General features: G+C 46.1%; 1 protein-coding gene across 3 annotated transcripts in view; it reads left to right on the top strand.

Moving 5' to 3' along the window:
* The window catches only part of Aqp9 (aquaporin 9), a 49421-nt gene extending 35686 nt beyond the window's left edge, over positions 1–13735 (top strand). For all 3 annotated transcript variants that reach the window (XM_029543645.1, XM_021207696.2, XM_029543644.1), the window contains 3 exons: positions 417–535; positions 8049–8266; positions 12013–13735. In XM_029543645.1, coding sequence (XP_029399505.1) covers positions 417–535; positions 8049–8266; positions 12013–12187 — 512 coding nt within the window. In that variant the 3' untranslated portion in view covers positions 12188–13735. The remainder of the gene's footprint in view (positions 1–416; positions 536–8048; positions 8267–12012) is intronic.
* The last annotated feature ends 7273 nt before the right edge of the window (positions 13736–21008 follow it).

The raw sequence follows: 21008 nt of genomic DNA, 5'->3' as shown, positions 1-21008 counted from the left end.
TCTGCTGCTATGATAGAGGAGAGTGTTCCTTTGAGCTTACAGGTCACAGCCCCTCACCAAGGGAAGTCAAAGCAGGAACTCAGAGCAAGAACTTAAAACAGAAAATATGGAGGGGCAGTGCTTGCTGGCTTGCTCACAGGCTCATCTATAGAAATCTTTCTTATACAGTCTAGAATGAACACCTGGAAGAATGGTACCCACTCTCTAGTGGGATGGACCCTCCCTCATCAATTAACAAGCAAGACAATCCCTCACAGACCTGGCCACAGGCCAGCCTGATCTGGTGGTCTCCCAGTTGAGATTCCCCGCTCAGGTTTACCCTGGGCGATGCCATGTTGGCAGTTAAAACTGCTTAGGACACCCTCCTTCAGCCCTTTCCAGAAAACACTAATGTCCCCGAGCTCTGTCTTCTATAGACGGACTCATGGCCTTTGCTGATGGAAAACTGCTCATCACGGGAGAAAATGCAACGGCATTCATTTTCGCGACCTACCCAAATCCATTCGTATCCGTGCCAGGTGCCTTTGTAGACCAAGTAAGTGAAGGACCTGCTTTTGGTAGAAAGACATAATAGAAAGTGGGGATGGGGAATCGGGCATGGACGGGAATAGGGTGTGTACTGGAGCACAGTATATGCCGGTCGGAAGGGAAGGATTGCATCCCCCAGTCAGAGGTGTCTCTGTGAACTGAGCTTTCTCGGCAGTGGATTGCCCTTGAAGATGCCGATGTCACTAAAAGGGGCCTCAGCTTCCTGTTTAACACACATAGCTGCTTCATACCAGCTAAGGTCCAGACAAAGACTGGCTGCCTGGACTAGAAATATGGTGGTGAGCCTGGGGCGTGGAGGGGGGAAACGGGGGGAGGGTGGGAGAGGTGCGGGGGGGGGGGGCGTCGAGAATCTGCCCTGTCTCTCCATAAGCCCTAGCTTCACCTGACTTTCAAGGGGGCTAAGTGTCTTGCCTAGATTGAGATTTGAAGAAGCGTGGTGTGGTGGCTGCACATTCATAATCCCAGCCTTTGGAGGGGCAGAGGCAGGAACATCACCACAAGTTTCAGGTCAGCCTGGTCTATATAGAAAGTTCCAGGTCAACCAGGGCTACACCACACTGAGAGACTTTGTCACAAAGAGACACAGCTGTATTGGTTGGTTTGTGAAAAGATACACACACACACACACACACACACACACATCACCATTTTATTTTATTTTCCTTTCTCTTCTTTTTAATATTTATCTATCTATCTATCTACTTATGTGCGTACACTGTAGCTGTACTGATGGTTGTAAGTCATCATGTGGTTGCTGGGAATGAAAGTTGCTCACTCAGGCCAACCACTCACTCCGGACTAAAGATTTATTTATAAGTACGCTGTAGCTGTCTTCAGATGCACCAGAAGAGGGTGTCAGATCTCATTACAGGTGGTTGTGAGCCACCATGTGGTTGCTGGGATTTGAACTCAGGACCTTCAGAAGAGCAGTCAGTGCTCTTAATCGCTGAGCCATCTCTCCAGCCCCACTCACCATTTTCTTTTCCACTTTGATCACAATGTAAATCAGGACACAAGTATTTACTGATCTTTCCCTGGGTACTCAGCTCCATGTCTGGAGCTTGAAGAATTTGTTACTACTGCATGTGGGCTGCAAAGTTCCAAGACCCAGAGCCCAAGGCCTTGAACCGAAGTAACATTCCTGTCCCTGACTCTCTGAGTGGTTTCAGCAAGTTGCTGAACTTAAAAAAAAAAAAAAAAGTTTCTGACTTTGGGGCTGGAGAGATGGCTCAATGGATAAGAGCACTTGGCTGCTCTCCACAGAACACTTGCATGGTGGCTCATTACCATCTGTTACTCCAGTTTCAGGTGATCTGATGCCCTCTTCTGGACTCCACAGGTACTACATGCATGTGGTACACCCATGTAGGCACTTGTGCACACAAAATAAATATATATTTGCCCATTTCACTGGGATAAATACCACATGGATAAATATCAGCCTTTGCCAGGTTCACTGTAAGAGTTAAAAATAATAATATGAGAAATATATGTTGTGAACAGTATCTGTGAAGAAATGTAGAATGCAGTTGAACAGAGTGTCATCCATGGAACAAAGTGACAGCCAGACAAGGTGTATCCGCGCATGCCTGCAATCCCAGCCCCCTCCTAAGGAATTAAAATAAAAAGAACAGTGTAAACAACTAATAGTAAAACAAGGCTATAGCATCACATTAGTGACATGCAGGGAACCTACGTGTCCTAAGACTGTAGAAAGAGTTTTAGTTGGAAAGACAGAGCGACGAAGTTGCCTGAAGAAGGAATGTTGTCACTATGTGCTATAGTGTATGTGTGGTAGGCAATGAAGTGACTGAGTTTGAGATTCCTTTCTGAGTGTCACACATCTTGGGGCACGCTTCTGTGAAGGGAAGCCAAAGTTGTCTATATTATACATGCAGTGAGGGAAGCCAGAGACCCTGAGCCGAGATACGGTTTGGGGATAGTGTAGTGGGGGAGAGACATGAGGGAATCCTTCAAGAGCTCCTGAGCTATCAAGTGGGAGAACAGAGCCAGTGTGATGAGTACAGCTCCCCTCCCCCAGCAGTGTGATGAGTACACCTCCCCACCCCCTGCCCAACACACACCCCACAGAGAGACTTGAGGGACGGGCAAGTCCTTGTCACTCTTGAAGATATACATTTGATTGGGCTCCAACTTAGAAGTAGAAGCTCTAGGAAGATCAAAGTGTGGATATTTGACCCTTCTTAGAAGGGGGAACAAAATACCCATGGAAGGAGTTACAAAGTTTGGAGCAGAGACTGAAGGAAGGACCATCCAGAGACTGCCCCACTTGGAGATCCATCCCATAAACAACCACCAATCCCAGACACTATTGAAGATGCCAACAAGAGCTTACTGACAGGAGCCTGATATAGCTGTCTCCTGAGAGAGGCTCTGCCAGTGCCTGACTATAATACAGAAGTGGGTGCTCATAGTCATCCATTAGACAGAGCACAAGGTCCCCAATGAAGGAGCTAGAGAAAGTACCCAAGGAGCTGAAGGGGTTTACAGCCCCATAGGAGGAACAACAATACGAACTAATCAGTACCCCCAGAGCTCCTGGGACTAAACCACCAATCAAAGAAAACACCTGGTGGGACTCATGGCTCTAGCTGCATATGTAGCAAGGATGGCCTAGTCGGTCATCGGTGGGAGGAGAGGCTCTTGGTCTTCTGAAGGTTCTATGCCCCAATGTAGGGGAATGCCAGGGCCAGGAAGTGGGAGTGGGTGGGTTGGGGATCAGGGAGAGTGGGAGGGGGTAGGGAATTTACAGAGGAGAACCTAGAAAAGGGGATAACATTTGAAATGTAAATAAAGAGAATATCTAGTTAGAGAGAGAGAGAGAGAGAGAAAGAGAGAGAGAAAATCAGTAGAAGCTCTCAGGGAGGCCAGCCCGCATCTCTTGGTGATTCATTCCTGGTGCTCCACTCTCTCGGTCAAACCTTTGGCACACTCTGCATCTTCCTCCTTAGCTTTCTTGATGGGTTGTTTCCTCAGAGCAGTGCGTCCACGTGTGTGATGTGGGATGCACACAAAGTCACAGGGTGCTGAGTCTTGGGTGTCTTGGTGCCAGGCTTCTTCCCTTCTTTGTTTAAGGGCTTCCTGACAACATATTGGTGGGCCCCATCTTCCTGAGAGAAACTGAAAAGCTTTCCGATTCTGCTAGCTCCTTTAGGATCTAGCAGTCAAGGTATAGCAGTATCTGTCAGTCCAGGGACATTCTTATCTCCTTTTTTTTTTTTTTTAATTTTTTCACAATAAACATCTTGACGACACTCCATCTGGCACCCACGATGCACCCTGAACAGATTTGTGCTTCCTCGCTCTCCAGTTCTCCTTGGTCGGTAACAAGAATGCCCCTAACTCAACGGCAGGCCCCCTCTGCTGCAGGTCAGGGCACCTTTACCTCGTGGGGAAATCTCATTATTCCTACCACTGCTTCAGAGCACACATCCCTTCCCCTCCCCACCCAGAGCATCAGCAGCAACCTTTGAGGCCACGTCCTCCTCACGGAAAATACAAAGTTTGCGTTCATCATAAAACTCCAGTGAGTTTGTTGCCAGAAATGAGATATTCAGCTAGGCTCATCACACACATAAAAGGGAGCTCCAAATTTTTGTTTGCAATATGAGGGGTTGAGCACAGGACTTGAAAGGCAGGCTTTCCGTCAATGAACCCTGAAGGATAAATGTGTATCAATGCTTGAGTTACATCTCATGAAAAGACTACGAAATTTGGCCCACACTAAGTAAAGACCTTGTGTCCTGAGGACAGCAGCCCCTGGAAACAGTTGCTGGAGGACGGTCTGGTAGCCTCTATGGTAGGCTATAGGAGCTGTGGGAATGAGAAACCCTGGAGGATGGGCAGCTTGGGACAGATTACCTCTCAGAATCTTTCCATCTCTGAGCCTAGATGAGCTAACTGGAAACAGAAGTTTGACACGAGGGGGAGCCTTAGCTCTTGTGAAGAGAAGGGAGTTGAGGTGGGAGGGCCCTTTGCAACAGCGTCATGCAAATAGGTATGAGGAGAGGTGACAGAGTACATTACTGAAGGCACATTGTGGTCTGGATTTGGGGGCCTCGGATCTCTGATATCAGCAGCTCCAGAGAGGGAGAAAATTAATCTTTCTGGCTTCAAAGCACTGGGTCTTTTGCTGCAGCCCCACCAGGGTGCCTACAGCTGCGGGAACTGTTGAGCAAACATCACCCACAAAACCCTGGAACAGCCAGCCGTGTGCCAGCTAGAACAACAAGGCAGCTGGAGAACCTTGGAGTAGACTTTGGGGCTGGATAAACTTGCAGGGTTTCTTGGCAATGGCTTGCCGTTTCATCCAGCCAAATGTATCTTCTAACAAAGATCAAAATCAAGCAGAACTCTCAAAGGACATCAAGAGAGCTCTCCTGGGAAGGTGGCGCTATCCCTCTTCGAGCAAGAGGGAGGAATGCTGACTGCTCAGACCTGGGCTTGCACTGGAACTGTCTTCCCTGGTCCTTGTTCCTTCTGTCCAGTGTCTTGTTCCCCCAACCATTCTGAGAGCCTGAAGAATGAAGTGGAGCCCCTGGCCCCGTGAACTTTGCCACAGTTCATCGCTCTCCACTGAGTCCTGGAGTGACACTCTTCTGCTTCCCACAGACATGCCTCGCCACAGACATGCCTCACCACAGACATGCCTCACCACAGACATGCCTCACCTCCCTTCCATTCCTGGCAGCTCACTGGTCCCAGAGGCATCCCCCCAAAGGCAAAATAGCAGCATAAATCTCTCTCTCTCTCTCTCTCTCTCTCTCTCTCTCTCTCTCTCTCTCTCTCTCTCTCTCTCTCTCTCTCTCTCTCTCTCTCTCTCTCTCTCTCTCTCTCTCTCTCTCTCTCTCTCTCTCGACAGGGTTTCTCTGTATAGCTCTGGCTGTCCTGGAACTCACTTTGTAGACCAGGCTGGCCTCGAACTCAGAAATCCGCCTGCCTCTGATTCCCGAGTGCTGGGAACTAAAGGTGTGCGCCACCACGCCTGGCCTGCAGCATAAATCTCTTTAGCAATCCTGCATTGTTCTAGAGAGACCAATCCGAGCCCTGCTGCTGACCACCTGTCTGTCCTTGTGCAAGTGAACTCAGAGCTTATTAAGGCCTCGGCTTAACCTTCTGGTAAATGGCACAAATAATACCCGATAACCCATGGTAATGCCCCATATTTACCAGGCAATCAACAACAGCAATGTCTCTACCTAGGCCATCTCCCCTTTCTCTTCTGTCCTGATGGAATCTTACAGAGTTCCACATATTCTCCTGATTCCTAGCCTTAGGATGTTTTGTCACATGCCTTAGAGAATCCCTTGGGATCTGGACGGCAGAGACCTGCCTTCACCTGAACTTTCTTCACTGCATCTTTATCTCAGAGTAAAGTGCCATTTCCCCCAGTAATTATTGCTTTTAAGCAGTTATTGTACACAGCTAGGTAGAGACAATAAATCCCCACTGTGCTAACCATTAGCCAGTGACTGAAGGCACTCCGCTTTCCTGTGTCTTTAGAAAGTCCAGGAAAACGCTGACATACAGTCAGTCAGCACTCAAGAGAGCTGCTGGTTGCTCCAACTGTGACTCGGAACGCTTTATTTCAGTGGTGTTAATTGTTGCGCTCTGACGATGTGCAAGCATTGTTTCCCAGTTAGTCCACCTAGCTAACACACATTTGTTAGACACCTGTGGCTCCAGCATGTTCTTCAGCATCCGGGTCAGGTGGTTCGAGGTGATGAGGTCAGAGATAATAAATCAAGTTGAAGCACAAGGACAACCAAGGGTTCCACTCTGCCACGGACGATCAAGAAAGGCACCGCAGACACTAGAGCTCTCTGGAGATGTCTTTCAAAACACAAATTCTTGCTGTGTGGTGGTGGCTCACACCTTTAATCCCAGCACTAGGGAAGCAAAAGCAGTTGGTCAGCCTGGTCTACAGAGCAAGTTCCAGGACAGCCTGGGCTACACAGAGGAACCCTGTCTCAAGGAAAAAAATATTTGAAACACCGAAGGAATTAAACTATAAATCCATCTGCCTCGTGCCATCCTGACTCTTCACGCCCTGAGCACATGGCTCAACCTCTGTCTACCTAAGTTCTCTCATCTGTAAGGAGCACAGAAGCGCTTACTACACTAAGATCATTACAACAGTTCTGTGAGATGAAGCACACAGACTGCAAGTGAGGTGGACGTGCTATGCACCTTAGAAAGGTGCCTCACTGTGTGTGATGGACATTACATAGTCAGCAACCCACTGCTGTCACCAGGTAGCAAAGCAGTGGTTGGTTAGAAAGTTTAGAACGTGGAGAGAGCAGGAGTGTTTACATTGACAGTTTTTTTCTTTCTTTTTTTTTTTTTTTTAGTTTTACATGTATTTGGTGTATATGTGAATATGCGTATATGTGCATGCCATAGCACGCATATAGAGAGCAGAGAACAAGTTTTGGTAGTTGGTGCTCTCCTTTAACCATGCGGGTTCAGGGGGTTGATTTAGGGGTCAGGCTTGGCAGCAAGCCCCTTTAGCCACCAGGCCAGCCTGTTTAGAGATCTTAGTGTCACTGCAGTCAGCTGTGGGATTGACATCATGGGATGCAGTCACCTTTCTCATTCAGTAATGAGAAAACTGATGTTTGCTTAAATGGCTTCCAGTTTCCAGCATGACAAACCACATATACATTTTAAAAATAATTTTCCATAGTTTAGATTATTTCTGTGGAATGAGTCTGACCTACTGAATTGTATGTATGAGGATATGTTGACACAGGGTTACCTTTCAGGGCGTGTTAAGCTTCACTAGAAGTCAGGGGAGAATAAGTCTCCTCCTCTAACTTCGCTACTGTTTCGTTTCTTTGTTACAGAGCAGATTTCCCTGTTTTCGTCAGCTTGAGTTTTCCCAGGAAGAAACTTTCTTCCACCTACTTGTCTTGTTCCTCTGTTGCTTTCCCGCCTGCTGTCTTTACAGCCAGTCTAAACCAGCCTTCCTTCATGCTCCCGCTGTGCCCCTTGTCCCTCAGCATTGCTGACTGGCAGCTTAGCAGACAGTGTAGTAGTTGAGGACCTGTCTCCTCTGGAGCTGGACCAACCATGTGACCTTCGGCAGGTACCCAAGCTGCAATGGACCATCCTGTCCGTGTCTGCTTCTAGCATGTTTATGGAAGGAAGAGCCACGCGCCTGTCCACTCTGTTGGTTGTCATGGTTTCCCCCTTTTTTTAAAGGTTTATTTATTTTAGGTGGTGTAGCACATGGTTGCAGTGCTTGTGGAGGCCAGAAGAGGGCGTCAGATCCCTGGGAACTGAAGTTACAGATGGTTGTGGGCTGCCATATTGGTGCTGAGACCTGGGCCCAGGTCCTCTGTGAGAGCAGCCAGTGCTCTTAACTGTTGTGCTGGCTCTGGGTTTCAGACCCCTGTTATTTTCATCTCTTAACAGAATGGGTGACCTTGAGTGTGTAGAACACAGACTGAACTCTGGAACATTTCCTCCCTCTCTAGGTGATGTCCACCATGTTCCTCCTTCTGATTGTCTTTGCCATCTTTGACTCCAGAAACCTGGGGGTCCCCAGAGGCCTGGAGCCCGTTGTCATTGGCCTCCTAATCATTGTCATTTCCTGTTCTCTCGGACTCAACTCTGGTTGTGCCATGAACCCAGCTCGAGACCTCAGCCCCAGGCTCTTCACTGCTCTGGCGGGATGGGGGTTTGAGGTCTTCACGTAAGTACCAACGGTAGGGAGGAGAGAAAAGGACGTACCCTGTGCTTCAGCAAAGAGGACTGAGCCATGACTTGGAGATGTAGGAACACGTAGACCAGAGAGCAGAGACTGTGGACATGCTGGTTAAATGTGAACCATTTTTATTATATAACTTGGCTACAGATTGACGTTGAGACCGAGTCAAATCTAGAATCAACATCTTCTGATGTTGCCTGAGTCCTTCATTCTCAAAGCAGAGTTTTATTGGGCACTAGATATGCAGGGTCACTGTGACAGAGAAAGATATTTCCAAATCAGCTGGCACACTAGAATATGGGGCACAGGTTTGGTGTGTTTACAAGGCCAACTAGTCAAAATTAACCAGGCATACCATACAAGATGAATTGAAAAGGGAGAGATTTGAAGGATAAAGTCCCTGCCCAAAGGCATGGCTGCACGTGCCTGTAATTCCAGCACTGGGCTATCCAGAGAGCTTGCTGGCCTCTGGCCGGCCAGCCTGACTGAAAAGGAAGCTTCCACCTCAGTGAGAGACCCTTCCTAGGCGAAATAAAGCAGAGAACAATATAGGGAGAGCCCTAATATGGGCTCCAGACCGTACATGCACATGTAGTCATACCCTCACTTGTGTATACACACACGGAGACACACACACACGGAGACACACACACACGGAGACACACACACACACACACTTATTTATGTACATTCCTGGCAGTCCTAGGATCATAGTGTAAATAATGGCTACCCTGTGTGTGTGCACAGACACAGTGCCCTGTGGGTAATCAACATCTGAGCACCTCCACTTAGGACTTCTGTGTCTGTCATGCTGTGTCCAGCTTGAGAGAAAGCAGACGGGATCCCACCAGTGACAGGAAGATTTGTATCTTACTCAGCTGAGGCGGGAGATACTCCAGAGAATGAAACTGTCAAACAACCGAAAAGGGCTGCTACAGGGATAGCATTCTCACTTCCAGACAAGGCTTCTGGGAAGGCCTCTCAAACTCTGAGGAGAAAGCAGCCACCCTTTGCAAGTCGCTCACAGCAGGGTGCATCTGGATTTGGGTTTTGGGGATGGAGGTAGGGGTGGGGAAGGACCCTGAGACATCAGGTCAAGAAACTTCTTGCCCAAAGTAAGAGTGGCACCTGGTAGTTGCTGCGCTCTCCCATGTAACCCATGTTAGTGACCAAAGACAGGGACTGTGTCCCTCCCCGCACACGCCTAGTGAACGCAGGCACTGGAGCTCAGACACCTAGACTGCCCCCAGGGTTTGGAACCAGCTCTTCTGGAGACCAGGATCCAGCTCTTGCTTTCTGGTTATGCCCTCTATTGTCCCCTCTGATCACACAGTCTGCTGTACACAAACCAGCTCTGAAGGCTGCAATCCATCAACGTTTGAAGGAAGCCTGAGCTGCATAATACGTCCCAGGCCACCCTGGACTGCAGAGTTAGACCCTATCTCAAACAGACAAAATCTGCTCTAAACAAAATGGCCACGAGGGACAGTCTGTGGCTATCAAGCACAATCACGCAAAGAACAGGCATGGATCCTTCTAGAATCAGCATGCTCTCCATGACATCAGCCAGGAAGGTTTTTGGTTTCTTCTGGCTCTGGGGATGAGACCTTATGCCTTGTGCATGCTGAGCAAGGGCTTTCCCACTGAGATGCTGTCTGAGCCTTTTCCTGTTAGTTCTCACCAGGACACCAGATCTGTGCATGCTGTGACAGCTTCAAAGGCACCTACCTGCCTTCACCTCCTGCCTGCCTGCTTTTCCTGTCCTACTCTGAATGTCTATCACTCTCCTGACTTTTAGAAGTAGTTTTAACTGACCATATATGTCCTTAAATAATATATTTTATGTGCTTTGCTTTTCCTAAGTGTTGGTAGAAGCCCCTCTTGTGGAGTCCTTTAAATAGATTTTTTTTTTTTTTTTTAAAAACAAGCTTCACAAGGCAACCACTGTCCCCTGGAACCACATCTTTGCTAGCATGTGCAGACACTCGTGGTAGTGGTGGTGGGGATAACCTGGAGATGTTGACAGTTGTCACAACTAGAAATGGGGAAGAGTGCTAATGGCCAGCAAGGCACTGTCAAACTCATGTCAGTTATGCCCAGACTGAGAGACCCGGGAGTTTGAGAAGGTGAGGAGAGACAATCAGGAGACCCTGAGGCCCTGTGCTCCGGATTCAAGTTCTGTAAGGAACAGAGATGTCAAACAAGCCAGAATGGACTCTTGGGATGGGATTTAACTCTCAGAGCATAAGGTAATTTAAAATTAGTTTTGAGGGTAGATTGTGGAATTTATGACCCAGGCAGGTGCTCACTAGATATCACTGGATGATGAATGACCAAGATTATGAAGAGGAAGTGTACAAGTATTGGAACTCTACCCCCAGAAGGATATCTTGATGGATAAAGCCCTGTTGCTCTACACTCAGGTCCACTCCTGTCCCAGGTCTACAGTGAGCAGGCTGGGCTCTGTAGGGTTCTTCACCAAGACAATGTGTATGAAGCTGCATGGTCTACACCAGAAGTCAGGAACAGAGCCAAGTTCTCAGGAGCGTTTAATGTCAAAAACGGAATTTTTCTGTGATTTCCCCAACCACTGAGGTCTCAGAGCTCAGTTCTAGCCAGCAAATACCTCAGCCAATATTTAGGTGTTGGATGTCGTTTCTTGTCTGCCAAGAGGGCAAAGCAGGGCCCAGATGAGTAGGTTCCAGAGGGCAAGGGTCCAGCTAGGAGTGCTGGAAGCGTTACAGCTCTCAAAAGAGAAGTGAGGGCTTGCAGGGCATACCTGTGAGCTGTGCCATGAAAGCTATGTGCTGGTCTAGCAATATTCAGTAGGTAATTCACATACTGCTTTAGACTTCCTTCCCTCACTATCTGGTTGTCGGCATTAACTCCAGAGTCCTGGGAATTTGATCACATATCCTGAGTTCCATACTTTTTTTCATTCATAATCCCCAAGCTTCATTTTTTCACAGCATAGGAAAGACCGAATAGCCTCTCTAGAGGCCCTCCAACCTTGGCTACAGATTCATGGAAGCATATATATATATATATATATATATATATATATATATATAGTTTAATACATTACATTTTCCTGGAGGGAGTGTATAGGATGTGGGGGTGCACACATACCACTGTGCACATCTGTGGCAGTCAAAAGATAGCTTGCAAGAAGTTGGTCCTCGCCTTCCAACAACACATGAGTCCTGGGGATGGGACACAGGTCATCAGGTTTGGCAGGAAACATCTTTACCCACCAAACCATCTCATTTAACCAAGTGCCATGTTCTCTAAAAGGAAAATAAATAGGGTGCAACCATCCCTGGCGTCATTAGGACACGGGGATGGGTCCCTGTTACCAGGTTTACTGGGAAGTCCAGGAAGGTAATGACCATGCTAAAGTGAATAAAAATTATCAAGTTCAAGAGAGGGCTGGAGAGAGGGCTCAGCGGTTAAGAGCACTGACTGCTCTTCCAGAGGTCCTGAGTTCAAATTTCAGCAACCACATAGTGGCTTATAACCATCTGTAATGGGATCCAATGCCCTCTTCTAGTGTGTCTGAGGAAAGCTACACTGAACTCATATACTATACATACTTGTATGTGTGTGTGTGTGTGTGTGTGTGTATGTGTGTTTTAAAGAGAGGTATGAACACAAGAAAGACCTAGTGAATAACAGGATGGTGATACAAAGGTAGGGAAGAAATGTCTCACTGGTTTCTTGTTTGCTTCCAGATTTGGAAATAACTTCTGGTGGATACCTGTCGTGGGCCCTATGATTGGAGCTATCCTGGGAGGTCTCATCTATGTTCTTTTTATCCAAATGCATCACTCGAACACTGACCCAGAAGAGAAGGCAGAACCAGCTGAGAACTATCTAGAAAAACACGAACTCAGCGTCATCATGTAGTGGCATGACCAGGTCTTGAGTTACCATTCATCCTGTTCTTTCTTCAGAAAAGATGGCATCTGTGTGCCTGTGCAGACTTGGGGTGGGGGCATCTACCCAACCCTCTCTAGCTGACTAGGACAAAAAACAAATCCCAAAGGCATCCAAAAGAACTCTACCAGTCACCCTCCCCAGAACAGCACTGACTGTTTATGACGGGTACTTGATGCAAGACCTTGCTCCTAGGTGATTGCTAAGAATTTGGAAACTTGACCATGTGCTCGGTTGGATGGTCTCAGAGACTTTTCTTCTTCTGTATGAAATTGTCTCATCAAAGGCTCTGTTTTCACAATCTATAAATACATTCTAAAAATGAAAGGCCAAACAGTGGAGGCACTTAGCACCTATGAAGTGGGGAGCAAAGGGTTAATTAACACTGTACCAAGCCAAAAGCTGTCTGTCACTGGTAAATACCCAACTTCTCCCAACCTAGGGCTATAGAAAGCAGCAGACGGCAGCTGGAAGAAGGCGGTGGCATTTAGAAACCTCAGGACACAAGATAAATTTGGGAAACTGAATGGCTTTCTTTTTAATGGAAACCATTTGTCAGAATAATCTCCTGCTCCCCTGCATTTTAGATGACATCAATTAATTTCCAGGTCTTTACGTATATAATAACCTAAAATATGATTATAACCTTGGTCGGGAAAAAGACATCGCTCTGTCTTTTAGCACAAATGTGTTTTCCTAATGGCTCACTCTAGGAGAGACCTTTTTAATAGTCTGTGGCACTTTCAAACATGTTCCCAGAAGCCTAAACTAAAAGCTGGTGGACCCCAGCTGGTGGACTAAAGTTGGAGGTAGACAAAGTCCCTGGGAAAAAAGGATCAGCTCAGGCTTTAGGACTCCAGGGATGGGGACGCTTCCACATACGTTATCCGGTTTATTCCCAACAGCAATTGTCTGAGGTAAATGACCACAGCATTCTTTCCAAATGAGAATCTTAGGTGAACTGAGCGAGTTGCCCTTTCTTCTGCAGGGGGCGTTGGACGTTGCTAGCTGACTGAGGGTGTTTGAGCTGAGGGCATCAGCAGCTTCCAGACTTTGTAGAAACACCACTCGGGCCTTTGATTTCCATATGCCATGTTTACTGATTCTATTCCCAGTTTTACTGAGGCACGGATGAAGGGAAAAGGTAGCCGTTTGATAATTTTCATTTGTGGAGAAGCAGAGGTCTTTCTTCCTTAGTCGCTCTCGCTCTCTGCCTCCTTCCCTGGCAGCCCTCCTCAGCCTCTCCCGGAGACATTTCTTTCACTGATGCCACTTCCAACCAGAACAAGAATTGTTCTGTATCAGGGGCGTGCCCTCACCTCGCCTGTTTAAAAGCCCCGTGTTCCTCGATAACTGCAAGTTTTCCCAGGTGCCTTGCAAGACTAACAGAACAAGAAATGAATGAGAAACATTTCTGATATCCTGTGCTGTGCAACCTATGGGCATGTAAATTCATTTTCTGAGTCTGAAATTACCTGGATATTTTTCTAGTTTAAATAAATTCAGGGGGGATATTAATTGTGTTTAAAGTATTTATTTTTCCTCTTTGATGGCTACCAAAACCTAATTAGCTCAGAGTTTGTCAGTACTGTGTAGGAATTGAATGTTCCATGGGAATTTTGGAAAATGTTTATGCCCAGTTAACCCTTTGCAAGTCGCTCAGGTGTCTCCAGCGCGCACTAAGGACTGGAAACACGGACTGGATTGAACCCGATGAAGCTAAGTTTTCCTTGAAAGCCGGATATAGTTGTCACGATGGGCTTGTTGGTGTTCTTAGTGTCATAGGTTCCTGCTGGATTACAGCATGGGTCTCACCTATGGCAATTTTGATTTCTTCTCCCCTTACTCAAACATCTGGAAATCCCGGGAGATGTTGATAGTTGTCACTAGAAATGGGGAAGAGTGCTAATGGCCAGCAAGGCACTGTCAAACTCATATCAGTTATGCCCAGACTGAGAGACCCGGGAGTTTGAGAAGGTGAGGAGAGACAATCAGGAGACCCTGAGGCCCTGTGCTCCGGATTCAAGTTCTGTAAGGAACAGAGATGTCAAACAAGCCAGAATGGACTCTTGGGATGGGATTTAACTCTCAGAGCATAAGGTAATTTAAAATTAGTTTTGAGGATAGATTGTGGAATTTATGACCCAGGCAGGTGCTCACTAGATATCACTGGATGATGAATGACCAAGATTATGAAGAGGAAGTGTACAGTATTGGAACTCCACCCCCAGAAGGATATCTTGATGGATAAAGCCCTGTTGCTCTACACTCAGGTCCACTCCTGTCCCAGGTCTACAGTGAACAGGCTGGGCTCTGTAGGGTTCTTCACCAAGACAACGTGTATGAAGCTGCATGGTCTACACCAGAAGTCAGGAACAGAGCCAAGTTCTCAGGAGCGTTTAATGTCAAAAATGGAATTTTTCTGTGATTTTCCCCAACCACTGAGGTCTCAGAGCTCAGTTCTAGCCAGCAAATACCTCAGCCAATATTTAGGTGTTGGATGTCGTTTGCTGTCTGCCAAGAGGGCAAAGCAGAGCCCAGATGAATAGATTCCACAGGGCAAGGGTCCAGCCAGGAGTGCTGGAAGCGTTACAGCTCTCAAAAGAGAAGTGAGGAGGTTTGGACAGCCTGTGCAGGGTAGGTAGCCAAGGTCCCACTTCAGCAGCAGCAGCGTGAGCCTGGCCAGCCAGGCAGGTCCAAGGTGCAATGATGATGCTCAGGAGACAGAACTCTTCCCTGGGGGAAGAGTTTACAGCTCAGTAAAACAGCTGCTCTCACAAGGTCCTTGGTGAAATAACTGGTATGCCCTATTCCACACTGAGGAGTGGGCAGGGATTTAGGGGTAGGTGTTTCCTATTGGCTCAGTCTGGGTATTAGTGATGCTCTATTTGCATGGGGAAGGACTACAGCTGCTATTCCCTGCTTGACTGATTGCCATGGTCCTCTCAGTGGGATGTCATGGTTACCACTCCTGAGCAGGTGCAGAAATGGGTAGGGAGTGGCTCGACTCCTGCTGATCCCAAGTCTCTGAGATTCCTGGAGTCTGAGCTCATTCAACCTTACCAGTTCTTCAGTCTGGTGGCCTGGCCCACTTGCCCCACAGTCAGACGGGATAAGTAGAGCTAAAACATTTTAAAATTTAATCCTTAAGACATACATTATAATTGAAGTTGCTCATGGCACAGCTTCTCATCAGGGCAAAGACAGCAGCAAAGTCCCGACACCGTTACCTCAGGGAGCCTGTGGTATATTTGTATCAGCCTCATTGGGTTGCCAGGATGAAACCCCTGACAAAAGGTGTGCTTTTGTTCTTGGTCTGAGGGTTGCGGTCCATGATGGTGATGGGGGCATAGCTGTTGAGTGTGAGTTAACCACCGGTCACGTTGCATCCACAGTCAGGAAGCAGGAAATGGAGAATGCTTATCCTCACCTTGTTTTTGCCAATCCGAGCAATCATCCTCGTGGAAAGATGCCCCTCCCATTGAGGGTGGGTCTTCCTGCCTCAGCCTGATCAGAAAACCACCTCACAGCTGTGTCTAGGGATTTGCCTCCTAGGTAATTCTAGGCCCTGTGAAGTTGACAAAATCAACCATCATACTTGTGGCGTGTGTGTGTGTGTGTGTGTGTGTATGCATATGTCTAGTATGTAGTTTGGTGTATGTGTATGCATGTGGTACATGTGATGTGTGATGTGTGTGTGGTGTGGTGTACGTAGTATGTGTGTGGTGTATGTGATGTGTGTGGTATGTATGCGTGTGTGTGTGTGTGTGTGTGTGTGTATGTGGTGTGTATGTATTTGTACATGTGTGCCAGTGTTCATGGAGGCGAAAAGAGGGTGACAGACCCCTGGATCTGGAGTTAAGGCAACTGCGAGCCACCTGACATAGATGCTGAGAACCAAGCTGTGGTCTTATCTGCTGACATCCTTCTCCAGCCCCAGTAATATCTTCAACAATTATTGTTACATCAAGAAATCCATATTTCATAAAGTGCCTAAACCTTAAAAGCTGAAGCATGCCCTGAGACTATCCCTTCGTGAGACACTGTAGCTTACTATGGTGAAAACCTAGGGACTCCCAGGTCACCACAGCGTGCTGCACGAGCAGCTATTTGATAGTCACTTATACATTTATTCTCAGGACATCAGATCTTTGCAAACAAAGTCAGTACAAAAGCAGCATCCTGCTTCCAGCCCAAACGCTTGATGTAAAGGAAAGCAGGGCCTTTGCTAACTCTCAACTGGCCGACGGCTGGTGATGTTCTGAGAATAAGATTCTGATTTACAAACAATATCATCACAGCCAAAACTCAGTTCTGTGGATCCGGAGAGCAGAGGACCATACCGGATCCCCCCTGTAACCTGTTCTCAGTATGAAGCCAAGGGCTGAGTGAGTGATCTTCAGAAAAGACCTCGAGGGTCTCTGCGTGCTCACATCCAGAGACTGTAGGGACTGGAGCTTAAGAGGTCAGGCTTGGGAAAGGCTCTCTGGTGGCCTCACTATGTGAGCCTCTAACCTTTATCCACTAAATGGGATGATGTCCTACAGGGTGTTGAAAATACCATGGAACCCTTAAACACTCCCTGGAGCTTGTTACCATCTTAGTGCCTCCTAATTCTATTGTTTCACATTTGCACACACAGCTTGTTCTTCTGACATGCAAGAATTTGAAGCTCCCCCTCCCCCCACAGAATCTTCAAGAGTGTATGTTCGCTAACATTGCCCACCCGGCTTACATGGCTGGGTGAGGTTTGACAACCTGCTCAGGGCTGTGCTTCGTTCATTACAGAGCTCAGTACTGATAAGAAATTAACCCAGTGCTTGCTTACCTAATTATTTAAACATTAAAAATTGGTTTAAATTGTAAAAATTGTTTACAGAGTTAATGTAATACTAGCAAAAGATTCAGTAGATATTTTTAAATTATTTTATTAGGTATTTTCTTCATTTACATTTCAAATGCTATCCCAAATGTCCCCTATACCCTCCCCCCACCCTGCTCCCCTACCCACCCACTCCCACTTCTTGCCCCTGGCATTCCCCTCTATGGGGCATATAAAGTTTGCAAGACCAAAGGGCCTCTCTTCCCAATGATGACTGAATACACCATCTTCTGCTACATATGCAACTAGAGACACAAGCTCTGGGGGTACTGGTTAGTTCATACTGTTGTTCCATCTATAGAGCTGCAGACCCCTTCAGCACCTTGGGTACTTTCTCTAGCTCCTCCATTGAGGGACCCTGTGTTCCATCCAATAGCTGACTGTGTGCATCCACTTCTGTGTTTGCCAGGCACTGGCATAGCCTCACAAGAGGCCTCTATATCAGGGTCCCTTAGCAAAATCTTACTGGCATGTGCAATAGTATCTGGGTTTGGTGGCTGATGATAGGATGGATCCCCGGGTGGGGTAGTCTCTGGATAGTCCATCCTTCTGTCTTAGCTCCAAACTTTGTCTCTGTAACTCCTTTTATGGGTATTTTGTTCCCTATTCTAAGGAGGAATGAAGTATCCACCCATTGGTCTTCCTTCTTTTTGGTTTTCTTGTGTTTTGCAAATTGTATCTTGGGTATTCTAAGTTTATGGGTTAATATCCACTTATCAGTGAGTGCATATCTAGTGACTTCTTTTGTGATTGGGTTACCTCACTAAGGATGATATCCTCCAGATACATCCATTTGGCCAAGAATTTCATAAATTCATTGTTTTTAATAGCTGAGTAGTACTCCATTGTGTAAATGTACCACATTTTCTGTATCCATTCCTCTATTGAGGGACATCTGGGTTCTTTCCAGCTTCTGGCTATTATAAATAAGGCTGCTATGAACATAGTGGAGCATGTGTCCTTATTACCAGTTGGATCAGTAGATATTTTTAAAAAGGGGTTAAAGGCCAAAGGCTATATATATGGATGCAGTACCAGTCAGGCCTGATGTCAGGCACTGAAGAGACTGAAACAGGAGGATCATGAGTTCGAGGTCATCCTGGGCTGCAGAGTGAGACTGTATCCAAAGATGCTACTCGTGTAGCTACTGATTTTCAATGAGGGAGCTAATGACACCCTCCTAAGAAAGTGAGGTGCCATCACCAAATGCCATTGGTGAGTCACAAGGAGGAGCACACAGAAGCAAAGCCCACAAAATATGACACAATATGGATCATGGGCCTCATACAGAAGTTCAGTCTGTAGAGCATCAGGAACAAAATACAGTACGGCTTGGGTTTTGACAGAGCTCTCACTTAATGTAATACTATAAAACAGAACTGCTGGACGTCGTAAAGCATAATGCATCTAACCGGTAAAAGATATTACGGAAAGAAGTGGAAGTCAGTGGAGCGAAGGCTCAGGGGTTAACAGCACCAGGAGACTTGGACTGGATTCCCAACATTCAAAATGGCAGCTCGCAATCATCTGTAACTTCAATTCCAGGGAGTCCAAAGCACTCTTCCAGTCTTCCCAGGCACTGCACATTAGAAGTGGGCATATGTATATGCAAGCAAAACATAGGTGCACACACACACACACACACACTTAGAATAACTACAGCTAAGACAAACTGATTTTTAAAATGAACCATGGACTTGACATCTTGTTAAAATGGGTATTTGAATATTCAGTATAATATCAAAGGAGTTCACATTAAACGTAGTACTCTGTCCTACAATTTGATCCTGAAAGACTGTGTCAAGAAGTAAAATGACTTTCTCCAAAACTCATAAGTCACATCCAAAAGGCCAGATCTGGGGCAATGGTGGCTAATAAGTCACTGCTAGGAGAGTCTGTCCAGTGGTCCAAGTGAGCTTTAAAAAAAAGGAGAGGACACACAGTTTTTGATGTATGTTGATAAGAGAAGACTTAATAATAGAAAATAACATGCTATTAATATCACAGCATGAAAAAATATTAAAACATGCTGAGAAAAATGAGCCAAATATAAGAAGTGCACCATGATTGAACTTTTACGGCATTCAAGAGCAATAAAGTATTCCCTGGTGACATAAAGTACACCACGGTGACAGAAATGGCAGCAGTCATTTGTGTCAGAGATGGGAGGGTGCATTGTTTATGATGGGGCTCGGGAAAATGGAAATGTTATATATTTTGATTGGGTTGGAGTTTTTAATGGATGTACACACATGTCAAAACTTATCAGACCTCGTACTTGAAGTAGATTACATTGAATATCTTCTAAATGATCAGGCTGCCCTCTCATCCGGTACTAGGAATTGCTGGGTGTGCTGTCTCACACCTATAATAATCTCAGCAGTGGGAGGCAGAAGCAAGAGGATCCAAAGTTCAAGAAAATTCTGGACTCCTCAGCAAGACCCTGTCTCAAGAAAAAAGAGACCAATCTATAGAGTGATAGAAAAACACAACCAACAGCATGCTTTCTATAGGCTACATGCAATCAACTGGAAGTCACAGATAGGCCCAGGGGTAAAAGGACAGATGGCATGTGTCTTAGTCAGGGTTTCTATTCCTGCACAAACATCATGACCAAGAAGCAATTTGGGGAGGAAAGGGTTTATTTGGCTTACACTTCCATACTGCTGTTCATCACCAAGGAAGTCAGGACTGGAACTCAAGTAGGAAGCAGGAGCTGATGCAGAGGCCACGGTGGGATGTTCTTTACTGGCTTGCTTCCCCTGGCTTGCTCAGCCTGCTCTCTTATAGAACCCAAGACTACCAGCTCAGAGATGGCACCACCCACAAGGTGCTCTCCCCCCATTGATCACTAATTGAGAAAATGCCTTACAGCTGGATCTCATGGAGGCATTTCCCCCAACTGAAGCTCCTGTCTCTGTGATAACTCCAGCTGTGTCAAGTTGACACAAAGCTAGCCAGTACAGCATGCAAACAGTGTCAAAAGAAAACAGACATGTTCACGTTTGTGTCAGACAAAATAGGTCTTTAAAGCATTAAAGAGGCCTTTAAAAAACATTTGGATAAGGAAGGACACACATATGTGTGTACATAAGTCCACATGTGTACCCTCAAAATACATGAAGGAAAACATGACAACTGAAGGACAGATAAAAATTCAATAATAGTAGTTTAAGACTTAAATATTTCATTTATAATATTTTTCTTTGAGAATTACACATACAATACACATGCACACAAACATACATACACATATACACAAATATAAACACATACATGTATAACATATATACACACATACACACACATACACACATGTACACACACATTTATACTCATATACACACACACAAATACATGCACACACACATTTTTGGATCATATTCATCCTCCACTCCCCATTCCCAATCCTATACCCCCCTTTTTGCTCTTTATATTGTACTGAGTTCAATTTGCTCTACTCATATATGCAGGAATGCGGGGCCATCCACTGGGGCATGACTGCGCTACCAAGAACCATGCCTTTAAAGAATAAGTATTTCATTTATGGTAAATAAAATAATTGCACAGAATATCAACAAGGATATCCAAGATTTAGAGAACTCAATGAACAGATCATGGCAACAAACTTTTATGGAACTCCAAATCCAACAACAGCAGGGTACACATTGTCTTGAACACATAACTCTAGGCAAGACCACATACCGGGCCACAAAACAAGGCACATCAGTCTGAAATGGTGACTCTGACCACAGTTCAACAATTCAGCATAGCATAGCATCCTCCAATTCCTATGTTTACACATGTTATATACAGATCTTTGGCATCAAAATAACAATATTCATAGTCACAAAAACCCGAAAGCAATTCAAACACTCATCAGCTGACAGATTCATGCAACTTGATGTC

The sequence above is a fragment of the Mus pahari genome, chromosome 10 (assembly GCF_900095145.1).
Source record: "Mus pahari chromosome 10, PAHARI_EIJ_v1.1, whole genome shotgun sequence".
Taxonomy (NCBI): Eukaryota; Metazoa; Chordata; class Mammalia; order Rodentia; family Muridae; genus Mus; species Mus pahari.
Note: the sequence above shows the minus strand (reverse complement) of the source record. Positions and strands in the feature narration are given on the sequence as shown.